We start from the raw sequence: 20,134 nt of genomic DNA, 5'->3' as shown, positions 1-20,134 counted from the left end.
ATTAATATCTCAGTTATTCCGAGTAGTTTTCCGGACCTTTCATTGTAACAGTTGTAACCTTTCTGTAAAAGCAAACATTTCCTATTTCGTTATATATATTCAAAATTAAAACATAATTCTAAGGCGTGATAATGATTTGAAAAGTATATTTCAAGAATTTAACAAATACTATATTTGTAATACGCTTATTACAGTTACGTCTTATCACGTTTGAATGACGTTTGCAATGTCACGCTAAAAATGACAGAACGTATTGAGAGAACTGGACAGGTAATATTACAAAAAAAAAAGAAATTAAGAACTTTTAATATAATTTACAACTTTTAAATAAAAAGAACAAGAACGGTCTCAAAATTGGTAGTCTAACGTACGCCCTGACCACTCGGGTATGGACACTGCTGCTAAACATTTGATTGATCTACGGTATCGTAGGTAAATACCCCTCTATTTTGGTTCCCATTTTTAATCGATAATTTAATGCCGCAGTATAGTGAATTGGTCGATTTTTCTGACTTTCTTTGTTTTATTTTATTACTCTCGGAATGTTTTTACTGTAACCCCCTAAAATGGGAGCATCAATTGACTGATGTATACCTTCAAGGGGCCTCAATTTCTGCGCATGCGCACTGTAACTGGAATTCCCCTGCAGTTGACAATCGCTTGTGTAAAAAATTACATCGAATTAAGTTAAAACAACCGGGATATTCAAATAATAAATAAGTTAGTAATGCTAGGTTTTCGCTGATATGTAAAGGCAACAAAGGTCTAGATGATATGATATTCTTACCCAGATGCTTTACGACGTCATAAAGTCTATACAACACGAAATGTAAAAGGTCCGGAAAACTACTTGCGTCCGGAAACTACTGGGAAACCAGTACAGCTTAGTTAGATAAATACATATACATGTATATATGTTTATCTTTTGGGTCATGGTAATTTTCCAACTGTATTTGGTAAAATTATGAAACATTTTATTAAAGAGGTTTCGACCCAACTGTTTTGAGACACACCGCATGTATAGGTGTTCAACCCTGTGTCTGACGAAAGAGGGGAAGAACTCTGTGATAAGCAGTTCTTAAATCCCACCTGGACTGAACTGTTTTGATTTCTGTGTTGTGGCATGTAAGAGTGAGGATGGGTGCACACCATAAACAGGTTTATGCTCGCCAGTGATGTTTGTGCCAATGGCCGTTCCGTTCCGAGGCGGTTTGTTTTGTCCTCATGTGCTTGCTTTGTATGTGAGTGTGGGTGTTAGAAATGAGTGTGCACATCTGCATGTTGTAGGTTTCGTTTTGGGAAAGCTGCGTATCTGGAACGTGACATTCCTTGTTTGGTATTTATCCTTGTTTTGAATATTTCGTGGACAAAAGTCTTTAAACATATCCTATAAACCATCTATACAAACAAGGATAAATATCCAACAGGTAATGCCACGTTCCAAATCCAAATGCCTCTCCAAATCGCAACTAACAGCACGCAGATGTGCACACGCACACACTTGTGAGGACAAAACGGACAAATAAAGGACCACAGTGGGGCACCGCCTTGTTTGTGGCTAAAACGCTACTGGGGAGTTTAAACCTCTCTTCTCTTTATGAGACTTGTAGTTGTGTTATACAACATATCTGTTATGCTGGTGAGAAACCATCTTTCAGTCATATAACGACGGTGACTACATGTTTACTTGTAGCAGTAAGCACAATGCCCAAACTTTACAGTGCTGCCTCACTGGAATATCACGCCGTAGACACGATATCCCACCCAGTCATACTATACTGACACCGGGTTGACAAGTCCTAGCACTATCCTGCTAATCCCGATTGCCAAGCGAGAAAGCTACTACTAGTAACTGGTACCATTTTTTTAACGTCTTTGGTATGACGTGGCTAGGGATCGAACCCACGACCTCCCATATTTGAAGCGGGCGCTCAACCACTGTCAAATTTGTCTCTACACGACTCTTACAAAGCCATGTTTTGTATACACAATGCTTGCTATAAAACAAGGATTCTTCCCTAAAACTTCAAATAATGTCATCTATAGAACTAAATTTAAGTATTTAAAGGAACCTGCTTTGTCTGTTGTTATGTTTCATAGAGGTTTTCATGTTCGCGTAAGCGTCCGTGAAAATAACTCACATGATAATAATTGCGCAAATAATATCAACACGTTGCCCGTAACACGTAAATCTACCTAGCAAATTCTCCGTATTTAGATTCTACGAATACATTTTGAACGTGTTTAACTACACCTTGTGCATAATCATATTTGTGCCGCCTCCGTCGCTTGTTGAAGTACCCAATGAAATGATACCGTCACGCATTTGTACGAAGTAATTGTTAACGGTTGACTTGGCAAATGTGAATCAAAACTGAACGGCTTAGTGCACCGGAACCAGACCAGAACGAAACAGCCAGTGTACCATGTTATACTCTAGCGCAAGGTACATGTATATTATAAGAATCATGGCCACGGACAGGAAAATATACCAGCACATTTCTCACATAAAACACACAGTGCCGTAAGTGGGTACTTGAGTTAATTTATCTTCTACTGTGCACCGACGTTTTTTGTTGTTGTTTTTTTATTTAAAACTTTCCTTGAAATAAAAAAATGGCTTTTTATGAATGTGACTATACACCAACCAAGTAAAACAATAATAATTATATAATAAGAATACATTGTAGTTACGTTCTTAGAACTCACCTACGAAAACAAAACCCAACAGCAGCGTAAATATCAGGGATATACACATCAAAATATAAACAAAGTAAAACAAATAGATATCAAGGGCAAAACACACATTAGGGAACGCAGTAGGACACCGCGTTTAAACCGTTCAACTGTGCTAACTCTCTATCCTCACAAATCTCCAGAGTTAAACGGCATTGAACACAATGCCCGCCAAACCTATTGGTATGAAAAGGAATGATTTTTAAGCATAAAAATGCTTGTATAAAATAAATCAAAGATAACCAAACGAACCATGCACATTACTTAATGCATGAAACGGAGTTATATACCGACACGACCGTGTTTACAACGCGTACACGATCACGTAAAACATTGAAACGGTCGTGGCCGAGCGTAAACGGCACATGTATTGGGAGAACTTTATGCAACAACTTACAATTCATTAGAATGTAACTGCAAAAGTGCACCAGTCTGTTTGTGTTTTTTTTTGTATATATATATATATATTTTTTGGGTTGGCTGATTTTCATTTAAAAAGACGGTCGCGTTTTATACATATTTCATCGGTAGTTATTTCAGTTAAATTTAAAGTAAACCTACACACATGCTACAAAAATGGAAACGGACCAACTAAACGTTGTTGGTATAGCTTTACAAGGTCTTAATTTGTTGATTACTGGTGTCACTGGGATCGGGAAGGCTTATGCTCCGGCATATTTTCAAAATCGTGAAAGATCGGTCAAAATGTGCATCTGACTTACACAACTGGTGTTTCGTTTCATGTGTAGTATATCAAGTCTAGAGTTCTCGATCTTGTAAAAGTCATCTTTCTGTATAATCGGATTTCCAATATTGCTATTTTTATTTCCACCAATCTATTTTTAATTGAACCAGTCAAACTACTCGTTTCAACAAGCGTTTGGCCAAAAGGAACCGGACTCCGATTTTGTCTGATGTATTTTTTCTTTAGAATAAAAGTTTCATTATATAATGAACATAGGAACATGAGATTATGTTTTTAAACAATTACTGGGAAAATGTGAAATCAAGAAAAAAAAACAAAAAAAAAAAACATGGAATCGAGCACAGAATAAATATTTTCCTGCCTTCTTGACCAATACACCAAAGAGGAACACTTACTTATGGATGGCTATAGATGTTTAGCTTTATAATTGAGATAGTATGCCCCCGGTACCCCTTACAAACGCTTTTCAATTTTGAAGGGGAAAAATTAGAAAAAGGAAAAACAACTAACTTTCATGTGTTTCTATAAGCTATAAACCCGCACGTGATAATCGCATTAAAAAACTTACTTTCAAAATGTTGAAAGCAAGGCTCCAATATGTCAACGAGTGGGTCAATAGCCTGTATTCAGATCCAGTGCGTAGCGTTGATTGGAGACGATTTTAATCAGATTGTATATCAAATCGAGATGTCCACCATTATATACATGTTTGCGGATATCTTATACTGTCGATATGGTAGTTCTTAAATAAGAAATTTGCTAAGTTCGAACAGAAAATTTGATAAAGTTGTCAAACGGAAAAAAGAAACTGATATTCTAATTATAAATGAATGCTCTACGCTGAGTCAAAGAACATTTGACTTTTTTTTAAAATTCTGTCTGCCAGTAGAAGAATGCATCAAAGCTTTTTTTAGGAGTACAGTAAAATCTGAAAAGTAGATGCCTCGGAAGCACTGAGAAAAAGTCAAACAGTGAAAATTGCAGAGTCGGTTTGTTTGAGTCTGTTTAAAAACAGTAATGGAAAATGTAACACTGCCCACGACCCTAGCACCGGCTTAATCAGTATTCAATCTTCAAATCTAAATGAGTTGAAATCAATGATCCCGAAGGACCAGAAGGACCAGAAAATATAACAACACTGAGATAAGTCGGTACGACTTTTTACGACCGCCACTTAGCATTAACGCCTGTTGTTGTGAAGTAAATAGAATCTGAAAAGTAGATCCCTCGGAAGCACCGAGAACAAGGCAAACAGTGAAAATTGCAGACTCGGTTTAATTGAGTCTGTTCATGAGCAATAATGCACCACTGCCCAAGCCCCTTAGCACCGGCTTATGCAGTATTCAATCTTCAACATCTAAATGAGTTGAAATCAATGATCCCGAGACTTAGCAAGTCATACTTTGTGGTGATTTTTTACAGCTTCCACCGATTGACAATTCTTTGTATCTTTCCAAAGTAGTATTTTTACAAAGTATTACACAGTCAGCCAAAGAAACTGATTTCGGACAAGTGACAAATGAAATTTGTAAATATCAAGTAGAGTATAGTAACAAAAAGAAAAATAAAGAAAACCTAAGGCCCGTAACTCTGCATTTTTCCTCCAAAGAACCATGCACAACTACTGTTGTTACAGATCACCTGTGTGAAGTTTCATTAAATTGTGTCAAGGGAGTTGGTCCGCACAAGATTGTATCTATGGACATACAGACGGAAATTCCTACATATGGATATTTATGTGTCTAGTCTTTTGTTCCCTCTGCTGTTCATTTAGCCACGTAAAGAAAAATCGCCACATAAAAGCTTAACGGAATGAATGACATCAAAGAAAAAGTACTAGTACCTACTGTCCCTAAAGCCACCTAAGTATGCAAATGTTAGCACGGACGGACAGAAAGACAGCCTGGAACCTGTATACCCCGTGGGGTACAAACTTAGTAGAAAACTGCTCAAATAATATCTGATATGTGAATTTTACTCAGTTCAATTTTTTATGTGACAATCACAAACGACCATGTGTCATCAAAGTGGAACTATAGTCTATCCATCAGAAGAGCTTTTATCTTTCATATTACTTATTACTGAATCATCTAAAATGGTTCATTGAATGTCGGTATATAATCGTTTTTATCATAAATGTTTAAGTCTTTTCTGGCTTATAGGCAGCAGAGATAAATCTCTATAAAATCCTGCTTTTTTAATGTGACGACACAAGTGGTTTAAATGTTTCACAAATAACTTCTTACCTGGCTTATTTGACACTATGTTTATCAATATTCAAATGCATCAAAGATGAAACTTTCATAACCTATTTTAATCTTTAGAAATTGATATATGTTGCAAAAGGAATAGGCCAGAATCGGTAAACATTTAATTAAATGTGATTTTTTTTTTAAATTACAGTTAATTTATTTCTTTTTTTTATATCTAATTGTTCCTTCTCAAGGGAAGGAACACTTATGGTTAAACATGTCACACCTGACTGAGCATGTAATGGATACAAGGTTACGTCAAAGGAATCCGATATCCGAAGGGCGCCGCCATCCTTGACTCATGTATATTCGTTACAAATAGCCACTAGCCCAGTATGTGTTTGTGCATAATCAATCTTTATATCAGTCTTTAGTGCAATGCAACTACATAAAATTACAGAACAACAAGACACAATAATAAAGTTTAAATCACGTAGTTCCTCAATTGAATATATTATAGTAAAGAATCGAGATTAATGAAATGATTATGCATCATCTAAAAATAGACTCCCGCCAAAAAAGTTTACGTTATGAAATTTATCAATAGTCACGTGATTTTTTTAGCTTCTAACCTTTCAAATTTACAAGTGCTTTCTTTTGCCTACTTTTTTAGTCTTCATAATTTGTTTTTCGACTCGTAAATGCATGTATGAAATTTCTTAGTGTTAATATAAGTGTACTCGCTGGTACTCGCTGATGTAGCCGCGTGATGAAAACATTCAGAATTGAAATACAGACTGAAAGACAAATGCTTCCAAATAGCATAATATGTACTACATTTGCTTATATAATAAAACAACTATCTATCTATTTATAAAATAATGTCAACTCCTCTTTCGAATGTTATAGACATTGGGTGCGTGTCGACTTATTAGTTACGGTGAAAGAGTTGTAAAAGACTGATGGGTCCAACATTAGCTAAGGTGAGAATAGGCTAAAAGATGTTAGCATTGTAAGTGTGATTAGCAAGAACAAGTATTAAAAGATAAAGATAAAAACAGGCAGGTTGTTCCACAATACAACTGAATGTGGAAAGAATTAAAATTTGTGGTAACCGGAGGTGAACTGTACTTGTCTGAAACTATACGGGTGCATCTGTCTAGAAAATCTAGATGGTACTTGAAAGTAACTCGGGAGGTCGATGGCAATAAGATGATGATAGATTTGATAAAACATTACAAGGCGGGAATCCAATCTTCTATCTTCCAGAGAGCGCTAACCAAGTCTTCTCAGCATTTCAGTAACACTGGAGAAAGGTGAGAAATCACCTGTTACGCATCGAAGTGCACGATTCTGAAACATTTGTATTTTATGTGTGTTTGCTTGGATGTACGGCTGCCAGATGGTAGATGCATATTCCAACTGCGGACGGACAAGAGTTTCGCTATTGTTTTGATGTTTTCGTTGGTTGTTGTGACGTTTCGTTTTATAAAGACAAACTTTGGGTTATGATAAAACTTTTGATACTTAGATTAGTTCTTATAATAGTTAAGTTTGTTCCAAAAATGACAGAACATATTTGTCTCATTGCATTATTAAACATTGTTAACAATATGCTAAAACAATATCCCTTAAAAATTATTTTATTTGCGCTAGAAGGAAACTTTTGGTAAGCTAAATCTACTTTTTATATTTTGTCCAACATTTTTCAGAATTTCTGCAAAATCATTATACTTGATAAAAGCGAATATCTTATCTGGCAATTATTAAGAGTGGGTTGTTTGAATTGATCATCTTGCATTTCCAGTGTTTTGCATTTATCTCCATTGTTTGATATTTTTGTCCAGATATTTATCTATCGAAAAATGCATGTAAACTACCTGTACATCAACATAATTATTTTAACATTTAAAGGTATGGGTCATCTCATCAGAAAATGGGAAGCAACCCTTTCTCAGAATGATCATAAAAGGTGTCGAGTTACTTCCCCTTTTCAGTCGGTTCTTCTCTATCTATCAAACAATTTATGTAACAAAAAGTGTGTGTGTATGTATGTATATGTGTGCGTGCATGCGTTAATTTTGTGTTTTCCTCTAATTGAGTTTGAGCCCAACTCGTAATTACAAATAACATTCTTTCGCTGACAGCTGAAAAAAATGAAATGTTCACCACTAAAAAACATAAACACTATTTTTTTAATGACCTCTTTCTACATCAAGGCAGAAGGAGGTGGTCAGCTTGAATATCAAAGAACTACCTTTGTTCCACATGATAATGACATTGAAATTGTGTTTGTTGATGGAAGCATTGATGAAGAATTTGATGAGAGGTTTGATAAAATAATTAAAGCAATATCACAAGAAGAGGATTGTTATAAACTTACAATTCCAGACAGTTTCTCATTGGATACAGTTTCAGATAGTCACTGTTGAAAGTGAATAATATATTCGATAAAATATGTATACGTAAACTCCAACTATCAAAAAAGCAATTTTCTAAACTAACAGAATTTGTGGAGGGAATTAGAGTAGACGAAAATTCACTAAATACAATCCCGAACAGTGTTTTAACTCTTTTGTAAAATATTCATGAATATTAAACTAGACTATAGACTAGTGTTAAGTGACAATATTTTTCTAATGAGCCCATGTGTATTTGCTCTAAAATTTTATCTGAAATTAGGAAATCTTTAAAGAAAGAAAAAGATTATTTGTTTGGAATGAGTAAAAATTGTTGGATCATTTTTGTGTTAAGATATTCATCTGGCGGGGATTACTTTAATTTACGCTGTCCCGTCACTTTGGAACATGACTGGGGATAAGAGTGAGGATGGGTGCACACCATAAACCGTCTGACAGGTCCTAGGCGGTGCCTCACTGGTTCCTTTATTTGCGTGTCTTTTGTTTTTGGCAGGCTGTGTTTTTGGAACGTGGCATTCCTGTTTGATATTTATTCTTGTTTTAAGCTTTGTGTGTGCATGTGGTGTGCATGTTTTCATCGTGTGCACGGTTTGGGAGGCTGCATTTTAGAACAAGGCTTCCTTGTTTGTGTGTGTGTGTGTGTGTTTTTTTTTTAGCTCATGGTGAGCTTTTGTGACCGCTAAATGTCCGTCGTGTGTTGTCCAACATTTTCTGAAACAATCTTCTTGAAAACCACTAGGCAGAATTACATTTAACTTCACAGGTAATCCTTGGGTGGTCCTCTTTCAAAATTGTTCAAAGAATTTTAATTCCATGCAGAACTTTGTTTGCCAACCGAGAGGAAAAACTTTAAAAATCTTCTTGTCCAAAACTGCAAGGCATCACATTTATGCGCTGATAAGCTTTCCCTACACTGTAGTCGATGTGATAGTGCCATTTCCAGTCGGTGGAAAGAACCACGCCAAGATGCTGTGACTTGTAACCTCCTGAATAGTCTCGTTGCTCATTTGTAAGCTTGGATGGTCTCTGGTAACAGTTATATGGGTAAAATTCAATTATTCACTCTTCTTCGTTTAAATTTTACCAACCAAGTGTAAGCCCGATTTGACATTGTTCATAAATTTTTAGAGTACGTGAGGCGGAGAGAGGATACTCGACTACCAGAAAGAGACTCGAATCGATGGCAAAGAGATTGATGTTGGCCTGTATATCGATGACAATGTTATCTATATACGTCAAGAACAGAAGGGGACCTAATATTGATCAATGTGGTACCCCGGCATCAATGGCATTTGATTTGGATTGAGCACCGGGTATGACAACAGATTGACCTCGACCAGAGAGATAAGAGGAAATCCAGGAGAGCAGCAAACCATTTATGCCCAATCGTTTATGTTTAATCAGCAGACCCTTGTGCCACATTCGGTCAAATGCTTTACTGATGTCGCAAAAGACTGCTCTCACTTCCTTGCCAGAATCAATGGCCTCTGTGAAGAATTATACAAATAAGTAAGTTGATTTGTGGTCGAGTCATCTTGGATGAATCCTAACTGATGAGGACTTAAGAGATGTTGAGTTGTAAGATAATTCACGGTGCATATCCATATCGACTCTTTGCGAAATCTGCTATATCGGCGGAATCTTTGCTTCGGCACCTGAGATTCTTTGCTATAATCAATGTCCAGGTCTAAGGTGGAGACGAAAAATCGAGCTACCATCCATGATAATAGGTATGCTGCTCAATTTATTTCTTTTTTATATCTAAGTGTTCCTTCTCAAGGGAAGGAACACTTATGGTTAAACATGTCACACCTGACTGAGCATGTAATGGATACAAGGTTACGTCAAAGGAATCCGATATCCGAAGGGCGCCGCCATCCTTGACTCATGTATATTCGTTACAAATAGCCACTAGCCCAGTATGTCTTTGCGCATAATCAATCTTTATATCAGTCTTTAGTGCAATGCAACTACATAAAATTACAGAACAACAAGACATAATAATAAAGTTTAAATCACGTAGTTCCTCAATTGAATATACTATAGTAATGAATCGAGATTAATGAAATGATTATGCATCATCTAAAAATAGACTCCCACCAAAAAAGTTTACATAATGAAATTTATCAATGGTCACGTGATTTTTTAGCTTCTAACATTTCAAATTTGCAAGTGCTTTCTTTTGCCTATTTTTTAGTCTGCATAATTTGTTTTTCGACTCGTAAATGCATGTATGAAATTTCTTAGTGTAAGTGTACTCGCTGGTACTCGCTGATGTAGTCGCGTGATGAAAACATCCAGAATTGAAATACAGACTGAAAGACAAATGCTTCCAAATAGCATAATATGTACTACATTTGCTTATATAATAAAACAACTATCTATCTATTTATAAAATAATGTCAACTCCTCTTTCGAATGTTATAGACATTGGGTGCGTGTCGACTTATTAGTTACGGTGAAAGAGTTGTAAAAGACTGATGGGTCCAACATTAGCTAAGGTGAGAATAGGCTAAAAGATGTTAGCATTGTAAGTGTGATTAGCAAGAACAAGTATTAAAAGATAAAGATAAAAACATTGCTCTCTGGTCTGGTACTGTGTGGTTGCCACAGCCACCTTGAAGGTATTAAGGCCAGGGATGGCAACTATAAGGCCAGGCAGGTTGTTCCACAATACAACTGAATGTGGAAAGAATTAAAATTTGTGGTAACCAGAGGTGACCTGTACTTGTCTGAAACTATACGGGTGCATCTGTCTAGAAAATCTAGACGGTACTTGAAAGTAACTCGGGAGATTGATGGCAATAAGATGATGATAGATTTGATAAAACATTACAAGGCAGAAATCCAATCTTCTATCTTCCAGAGAGCGCTAACCAAGTCTTCTCAGCATTTCAGTAACACTGGAGAAAGGTGAGAAATCACCTGTTACGCATCGAAGTGCACGATTCTGAAACATTTGTATTTTATGTGTGTTTGCTTGGATGTACGGCTGCCAGATGGTAGATGCATATTCCAACTGCGGACGGACAAGAGTTTCGCTATTGTTTTGATGTTTTCGTTGGTTGTTGTGACGTTTCGTTTTATAAAGAAAAACTTTGGGTTATGATAAAACTTTTGATACTTAGATTAGTTCTTATAATAGTTAAGTTTGTTTCAAAAATGACAGAACATATTTGTCTCATTGTATTATTAAACATTGTTAACAATATGCTAAAACAATATCCCTTAAATTTTTTTATTTTATTTGCGCTAGAAGGAAACTTTTGGTAAGCTAAATCTACTTTTTATATTTTGTCCAACATTTTTCAGAATTTCTGCAAAATCATTATACTTGATAAAAGCGAATATCTTATCTGGCAATTATTAAGAGAGGGTTGTTTGAATTGATCATCTTGCATTTCCAGTGTTTTGCATTTATCTCTATTGTTTGATAGTTTTGTCCAGATATTTATCTATCGAAAAATGCATGTAAACTGCCTGTACATCAACATAATTATTTTAACATTTAAAGGTATGGGTCATCTCATCAGAAAATGGGAAGCAACCCTTTCTCAGAATGATCATAAAAGGTGTCGAGTTACTTCCCCTTTTCAGTCGGTTCTTCTCTATCTATCAAACAATTTATGTAACAAAAAGTGTGTGTGTATGTATGTATATGTGTGCGTGCATGCGTTAATTTTGTGTTTACCTCTAATTGAGTTTGAGCCCAACTCGTAATTACAAATAACATTCTTTCGCTGACAGCTGAAAAAAAAATGAAATGTTCACCACTAAAAAACATAAACACTATTTTTTTCATATCATATCAAGGCATCAGGAGGTGGTCAGCTTGAATATCAAAGAACTACCTTTGTTCCACATGATAATGACATTGAAATTGTGTTTGTTGAAGCATTTATGAAGAATTTGATGAGAGGTTTGATAAAATAATTAAAGCAATATCACAAGAAGAGGATTGTTATAAACTTACAATTCCAGACAGTTTCTCATTGGATACAGTTTCAGATAGTCACTGTTGAAAGTGAATAATATATTCGATAAAATATGTATACGTAAACTCCAACTATCAAAAAAGCAATTTTCTAAACTAACAGAATTTGTGGAGGGAATTAGAGTAGACGAAAATTCACTAAATACAATCCCGAACAGTGTTTTAACTCTTTTGTAAAATATTCATGAATATTAAACTAGACTATAGACTAGTGTTAAGTGACAATATTTTTCTAATGAGCCCATGTGTATTTGCTCTAAAATTTTATCTGAAATTAGGAAGTTTTTAAAGAAAGAAAAAGATTATTTGTTTGGAATGAGTAAAACTTGTTGGATCATTTTTGTGTTAAGATATTCATCTGGCAGGGATTACTTTAATTTACGCTGTCCCGTGACTTTGGAACATGACTGGGGATAAGAGTGAGGATGGGTGCGCACCATAAACCGTCTGACAGGTCCTAGGCGGTGCCTCACTGGTTCCTTTATTTGCGTGTCTTTTGTTTTTGGCAGGCTGCGTTTTTGGAACGTGGCATTCCTGTTTGATATTTATTCTTGTTTTAAGTTTTGTGTGTGCATGTGGTGTGCATGTTTTTATCGTGTGCACGGTTTGGGAGGCTGCATTTTAGAACAAGGCTTCCTTGTTTGTGTGTTGTTTTTTTTTAGCTCATGGTGAGCTTTAGTGACCGCTAAATGTTCGTCGTGTGTTGTCCAACATTTTCTGAAACAATCTTCTTGAAAACCACTAGGCAGAATTACATTAAACTTCACAGATAATCCTTGTGTGGACCTCTTTCAAAATTGTTCAAAGAATTTTAATTCCATGCAGAACTTTGTTTGCCAACCGAGAGGAAAAACTTTAAAAATCTTCTTGTCCAGAACTGCAAGGCATCACATTTATGCGCTGATAATCTTTCCCTACACTGTAGCCGATGTGATAGTGCCATTTCCAGTCGGTGGAAAGAACCACGCCAAGATGCTGTGACTTGTAACCTCCTGAATAGTCTCGTTGCTCATTTGTAAGCTTGGATGGTCTCTGGTAACAGTTATACGGGTAAAATTCAATTATTCAGTCTTCTTCGTTTAAATTTTACCAACCAAGTGTAAGCCCGATTTGACATTGTTCATAAATTTTTAGAGTACGTGAGGCGGAGAGAGGATACTCGACTACCAGAAAGAGACTCGAATCGTTGGCAAAGAGATTGATGTTGGCCTGTATATCGATGACAATGTTATCTATATACGTCAAGAACAGAAGGGGACCTAATATTGATCAATGTGGTACCCCGGCATCGATGGCATTTGATTTTTGATTGAGCACCGGGTATGACAACAGATTGTCTTCGACCAGAGAGATAAGAGGAAATCCAGGAGAGCAGCAAACCATTTATGCCCAATCGTTTATGTTTAATCAGCAGACCCTTGTGCCACATTCGGTCAAATGCTTTACTGATGTCGCAAAAGACTGCTCTCACTTCCTTGCCAGAGTCAATGGCCTCTGTGAAGAAGTTATACAAATAAGTAAGTTGATTTGTGGTCGAGTCATCTTGGATGAATCCTAACTGATGAGGACTTAAGAGATGTTGAGTTGTAAGATAATTCACGGTGCATATCCATATCGACTCTTTGCGAAATCTGCTATATCGGCGGAATATTTGCGTCGGCACCTGAGATTCTTTGCTATAAACAATGTCCAGGTCTGAAGTGGAGACGAAAAAACGAGCTACCATCCATGATAATAGGTATGCTGCTCAAAAATAAGAAGAGCACGGAACATTAAAATGTCTTTACTATGTATTGAAGTGTTTACTGTTTAATGTATTAGATCTCTAATAGAGAACCTTCTTCTTGAAGAGTATTCAATTCCTACCAAAAACCTATTTTAACTGCAATTCTTAGGGGGCGTAGGTTCAAGCCCTACTGGGGCCAATTTTTTTTCCTTATTTTCCTTTTTTTCTAGTAAGTATTTCCTTCTTTCAAGACTTATTATTGATTTCTTGTACAAAAGTGGAAAAAGATGAATCTTATAAGCGATTTCTTGGTGTTTAAAGTGAATTTACTACTTAAACAGAAGGGGTAGAGTTACACATCTTTAAAAATATTGAGTTACAAGCGGTAAAAGTTCTCTATTTTGCTTTACTCTTAGATAATATATTTAGGTAGGTTTTTCGTCTGCCCTAAGGTTATTTTTAAATGGAGTAAGCAAAATTCAATAGAATTGATTCCCAATGCCAGACTATTTATCCGTCCAATTCAGTTACATCTACTCAGAAATTGGAAATACACAGTCCAAAGTCTGGACTTCCATATTCCCTTAACACAAAAATTAAAGAACCATTTAACATGGTGGTTACAAAGAACCAACACGGCCAAATGCCGATCGTTACACCAGTGGTCGGCCTCAGTAACAGTCACAACAGATGCCTCGAAAACAGGGTTTGGGGGTCATGTCAACAATCAGATTTATCAGGGCAATTGGTCGGAGAAAGAAAAATTACTGCACATCAACTATTTGGAGTTGGAAGCAGTACATCGCATGTTTCTCAGATTTCTACCAATCCTGAAAAATCAAAAAGTACTAGTACGTTGCGACAATACCACAGTAGTACAGTACCTGAACAAACAAGGGGGGACAAAATCCCTATCACTTTGCAGTCGAACTTGGGACCTTTGGCAATGTGCTGTCAAAAATCAAATATCAATAAAAGCAGCTCATTTTGCCTCATGTCACAATGTTCTAGCAGATCAGTTGTCCAGAACGAAAATCAGACATTCAGAATGGTCTCTGAACAATCAGATTGTTCAGAAAATTTTCAAGTTATGGGGCTATCCCCAGATAGACCTATTTGCGTCACCAGACAACCACAAACTTCCAGTCTTCTGCACTTGGACTCCCCATCAAAGAGCTTTAGCTGTGGATGCACTGTCAATTCCATGGCAACATGTTTGGGCTTATGCCTATCCTCCAATATGCTTGATACCAAAAGTTCTAGAACACATGTCAAATTATCAATGCCAAATAATTCTGATAGCGCCCCAGTGGCCAAGACGCACGTGGTACACGAGTCTCCTCCAAAAGCTCATAGATTACCCAAGGAGACTACCACTGATCGAAAATCTTCTGTATCAACCAAAAAACAGAAATATTTCACCCATCTCCAGAAATTTTCAATCTAGTGGCATGGCCATTATCGACAGTCACTTCAGAAACAAAGGCTTTTCAAAGAAAGCTTCAGAATTACTCAAGGCATCTTGGAGAAAAGGCACAAGATCAGATTATGATTGCAAGTTCAACAAGTACCATAGCTGGTGTCTTGAACGGGGTAAAAATCCCTATCATGCCTCTGTAACAGATTGTGCAGAATTCCTTACATATTTATTCCATAAGGGGTTACAGTATAGAACTATTTGTGGCTACAGGTCAATGGTTTCTTCAATTTTGCCCCCAGTTGACAAAGTTTTAGTTGGTCAACACCCAGATATTATCAGGCTGTTGAGGGGTGTTTTTAATTTGAGACCACCCACAGTGAGACTTGTTCCTGAATGGGATTTACTAAAAGTTCTTAGAATGTTACAAGAACCCCCTTTTGAACCTTTGAAACATTTCTTTAAAACATTTAACTCTTAAATGTGTATTTTTAACAGGTATCACAACGTTCAGAAGGTGCTCCGACCTACAAGCGCTCCGGCTTGGGGAAGGATATGCAAACATACAGAGCAGAGGCATAACATTTTTAAGACAGGGACTTTCCAAGCAGGATCGCCCATCTCACCAAGGTTCTAAGATTTTTGTTCCTTGTTTTAATGACAACAAGAAGTTGGATCCAAAAAGGACACTTTATTTTTATCTGAAAAGAACAGACATTTTTCGAAAACTTCCAGATGGTACAGATGAAGTGAAGTTATTTCTGTCATATGTTAAACCACATAAGCCAGTTACGAAACAAACTATTTCAAATTGGATTGTTCAGACAATCAAAATGGCATATGAAGAAAAAATCCAAGTCAAGGCTCACTCAACTAGAGCTATTGGCCCTTCATGGGCACTGTTTAATGGAGCGTCTGTAAAGAGCATCCTTGACTCCGCTGATTGGTCAAGGGAATAAACTTTCATTAAGTTTTATCTAAGGAATGTGGATATGAATGTTTTTTCGTCAGGCTGTAAATAGGAAGAATTTTGAAAAGTTTTAGTTTCTGCGAGTTGGAACAGACAGTAAAATAAAATTACAGTGAATGTTTTTAACTTTATCACAGGATGATATCAAAGTTTATATGTGTATGTAAATGATAACAGTTACAAAGAGTAACTCTGATGTGCCCAACCATTCATAGATTGGATGTGCATTATATATATATATGTGTGTATTAATTTTTATTTGTGTGTGTTCATAATCCTTTTTTGTACTGTGAAGTTTGAAGAAACTGAAATACAGAAAGAAAATTCCCAGCCATCCTTGAGAGGTAAGGCTTTTAAATCTATCCTAATATAGAATACAGTGGTAAGAAGAAAATGAGTGAAATAAAATTGATGAATTTTATTTATAAAGTTGTAATTTTATGAAGGAGTTTTCTTCTTACCACTGTCATATAACCGTCCCATCCTCCCCTCAACATTTTCTTTGGGGAAAGAAACAAAACTGAATTTACTCAGTTAGTCACATGTATTTATTGTATAAATGTGACTTCCGGTTTGGGAATATCGTTGTCATCTTGACAAGAGTTACCTCCCCTGGGTGAGGTAAAAAGTTTATACTGCGAGTTCCGATTTCTTGGAAATGAAAATCCTAATGTAGAATACAGTGGTAAGAAGAAAACTCCTTCATAAAATTACAACTTTATAAATAAAATTCATCAATTTTAAGTAACACGAAACTATCAAAAAGAACTTAAATATTGGACAGACATATCAATTCTGTGAAATGCCAACCATTTTTCATTTTCTGTTATGGTAAAAAAAACCCCACTGAAATCCGTGACAATATGCTTAGAAATTCGTTACAAAGGCTTTTTAGAGTGACCGACATCCCTAACATGCTATGCGTTAATTCATTCATTTGCAGATAATCGTGTTTGCACAGGTTTCGTTGTGAGCCATTTATTTCTTTAAAATCTCCACGACTGAATCTGGCAGACGGATTTTGCAATGTGATGAAGTGCTGTGTACGTGTAATACTTAGAACAGACTGAAAATATTTCAGCCCTGACCGGAAGTCGAACCTAGGACCGCTCACACCTAATGTAGACACTCTGCCACATCGCTATAAAAGCTAGCTCATATAGCAAGGCAGTATAAGTGCACCATTATACTATACCCTACTATATACTCCCTACCAGTTCTCAAAATTCTGATTTTTTCACGCTCTGATATCGACGCATTTTTCTCAGTTTTAAATGCCTCTTTAAAATCACTGATAATACATACCCCAGTCACAAAAACGCTACGAGTTCCGTACGAGGAGGTTTTCAGTCGAATTTTTGCAAATTCATACGGCGTCTGTACGGACATCGTTGACTCGTACGAGCGTCGTACGGATTTTTTGAACTCGAAGAGGACTCGGAAACTCGGTGAAAATGTTTCACCGAGCTCCCGAGTTTTCTACGAGCTCGCAGAGATTTTCGAAGTCGGGATCAACTCGCAAGAGCACCGTACGGGAACCGCACAGGCCCTGGAAGAGCCCGTACGGGTATCGCACGATGTCCGTGCAGATTTGGAAAACGGCAAGGCTTACCGATGCTCGCACGACTATCGCAGGGGACTCGCACGGTCAACGTACGATGTCCGTAGGATATTAAGGAGGCTCGTAGGACGTTATAGGTGGCCGTACTTCCTTGGTGATTCAAGGTGGTATAAAAACAGGAATATATATCAAGTTCCACCAAGTAATGTCGAGGCGTGGTACAGAATGGAGCCACATCATCTCAGACTGATGCACTTGCGGCTCGCGCTGCACCAGGCTCGTGTCCAAAATGACTTAATACTCGTAGCACTTCTACTACGATTAAACGGATTTTTTTCAGACGTCGCCAAACTGATTTATTCTTGTCGCACAGACACAGTACGAGTGCCATTCGAATCCACGAGCACAGGACGAGGTACGGCCGGGCTCCTTGCGAGCTCCGCACGACTTGTCTACGATGTCCGTACGGGTATCCTACGGTTGTATCCTCTAAAGATAGTACGGGGCCCGTAGGTACCGTGACTATATAGACGCTAAGATTGTACAGACACCGTAAAGATTCTAAAATTGGTAGACTCCTGCGATTTTTTAAAACCGTACGGACATCGGTTTTATGACCGAGACATAAGGGATTACACATATGTAAATTTATGTAAACCACGGTAACAAAGAAGTATCACATTTGTGATAAAAATGTTAAACACTAATTAAGCTGCACAACGAACCCGGATGTCTGTGTGAAGGATATTTATAATGTATTTTTCTTTTTGTATTTTTTTGTGTCTATACAAAATTTCAGAAATGAAGCATAATTGGTTATTCATATATGTAAATTTATGATAATAAAGAAACGTCTATTTGTGATAAATATTTAAAAAAAAAAAACTGAACAAGGTTGGTGCAATGGCCCAGGATGTCTGGGTGTAAGATATTAATACTTTGGTATTTTTTGAGCGTGTCTCAATCAAAAATCAAGATGCAGTTATTCATATCTGTAAGTTTATGCGATTTACGGTAATTAAGAAGCGTCCTGGGCCCAATTGTTCAAAACTTCAGTCGGCTGTTAAACTAACCGCTGGTTCAATTTTGATCCAAAACACTAATCTTGGCGGGAGAAACAAGTATGATGTTTTGATTTTATTGTAAAGATTATTCAATGTTCATAATTCTTAACTCACACATTTGTTTTTCTAAATCTTCTTAAATGTCGAAAAATAACCCTAAAAGTTAACCAACCGTTAGCTTATTCGCCTGATAAAGTTTCAAACAACCGGTCCTTGTTTGTAATAAACATGCACCAACATGGACTTGATAATTATAACTGTGAAAATGTGTGCAATAACCTGGATGTCTGGCTTGTGTCAAGTTTCCGTCATCATGATCCCGGATATAATTTTTTTTTGTTCTGTGTTGTTTGTTTGCTTGTCACGCTTCTTAATTCTTTTATCAAGACACAAAAATAAAGCTGAAGAAAATATCAAATTTTAAGTCATTTGAAATTGTATCGTCTGTAAAGCTGTAAGGTTAAAATAGCAATGTATTTCACATGATGTTACTTTTGACTGCGTTGGCTACAACGAAATTATATTTTAATTCTACATGCATGCCATGAATATGCTACCACTTTAGATTCTCTACATTTTGTTAACTCAGCGCCGGGTTATAGTGATGAGTACAGCCAGTCTACCTACCCCTCTGAACCGTGACATTCCGTGCAAAGCATAGTTGTAACTGACTAGCGCACAAATGAAACCAACTAAAGCTAATGCGGCTTAATATATTATGTTATTATTAGGTTATTAAGCATATATCTATTTCGTGAATTTTAACAAAAACATTTGATAATTTTAGGTTTTTATTTATTTATTAATAACTCCCTTACATCTTTAAACGATGTTTCAGCAAATAACTTTTTATTTACACTATAGTAAGTTTTTTTATTTGTATGCCCCCGAAGGTGGGCATATTAAAATCGCAATGTCAGTCCGTCCGTCCGACCTAACTGCAAATTCTTGTCCGGGCTGTAACTGTGCCATCCATGAAGGGATTTTGAAATAGCTTGGCATAAATATTTACCTTAATGAGATGACGTTTCATGCATAAGACCCAGACCCCTAGCTACAAGGTCAAGGTCACACTTAGAAGTCAAACGTTAACAGGGTGTGTTTAGTGTCCGGTTCGTTACTTTGCCATTCATCAAGGGATTCTGAAATTACTTAGCATAAATGTTTATCATAATGAGACGACGTGTCATGCGCTAGACCCAGACCCGTAGCTCCAAGTACAAGGTCACACTTAGAGTTCAAATGTTAACAGGGTCTGTTTTTGTGTCCGGTCCATAACTCTGCCATCCATGAAGGGATTTTGAAATATCTTCAAATAAATGTTAACCATAATCAGACAATGTGTCAT

At 36.6% G+C, this 20,134-nt stretch overlaps 1 protein-coding gene across 1 annotated transcript in view; it reads left to right on the top strand.

Annotated features, from left to right (window-relative positions):
- Positions 1-240: 240 nt before the first annotated feature.
- LOC123550447 (endoglucanase-like) overlaps positions 241-20,134 on the top strand; it is a 53,665-nt gene continuing 33,771 nt past the window's right edge. Inside the window, exons 1-2 of the mRNA XM_053522580.1 lie at positions 241-270; positions 7,854-7,963. Coding sequence (XP_053378555.1) covers positions 241-270; positions 7,854-7,963 — 140 coding nt within the window. The remainder of the gene's footprint in view (positions 271-7,853; positions 7,964-20,134) is intronic.

The sequence above is a fragment of the Mercenaria mercenaria genome, chromosome 14 (genome assembly GCF_021730395.1).
Source record: "Mercenaria mercenaria strain notata chromosome 14, MADL_Memer_1, whole genome shotgun sequence".
In the NCBI taxonomy this organism is placed as follows: Eukaryota; Metazoa; Mollusca; class Bivalvia; order Venerida; family Veneridae; genus Mercenaria; species Mercenaria mercenaria.
The sequence above is the reverse complement of the archived record's forward strand: the minus strand, read 5'-3'. Positions and strand labels throughout refer to the sequence as shown.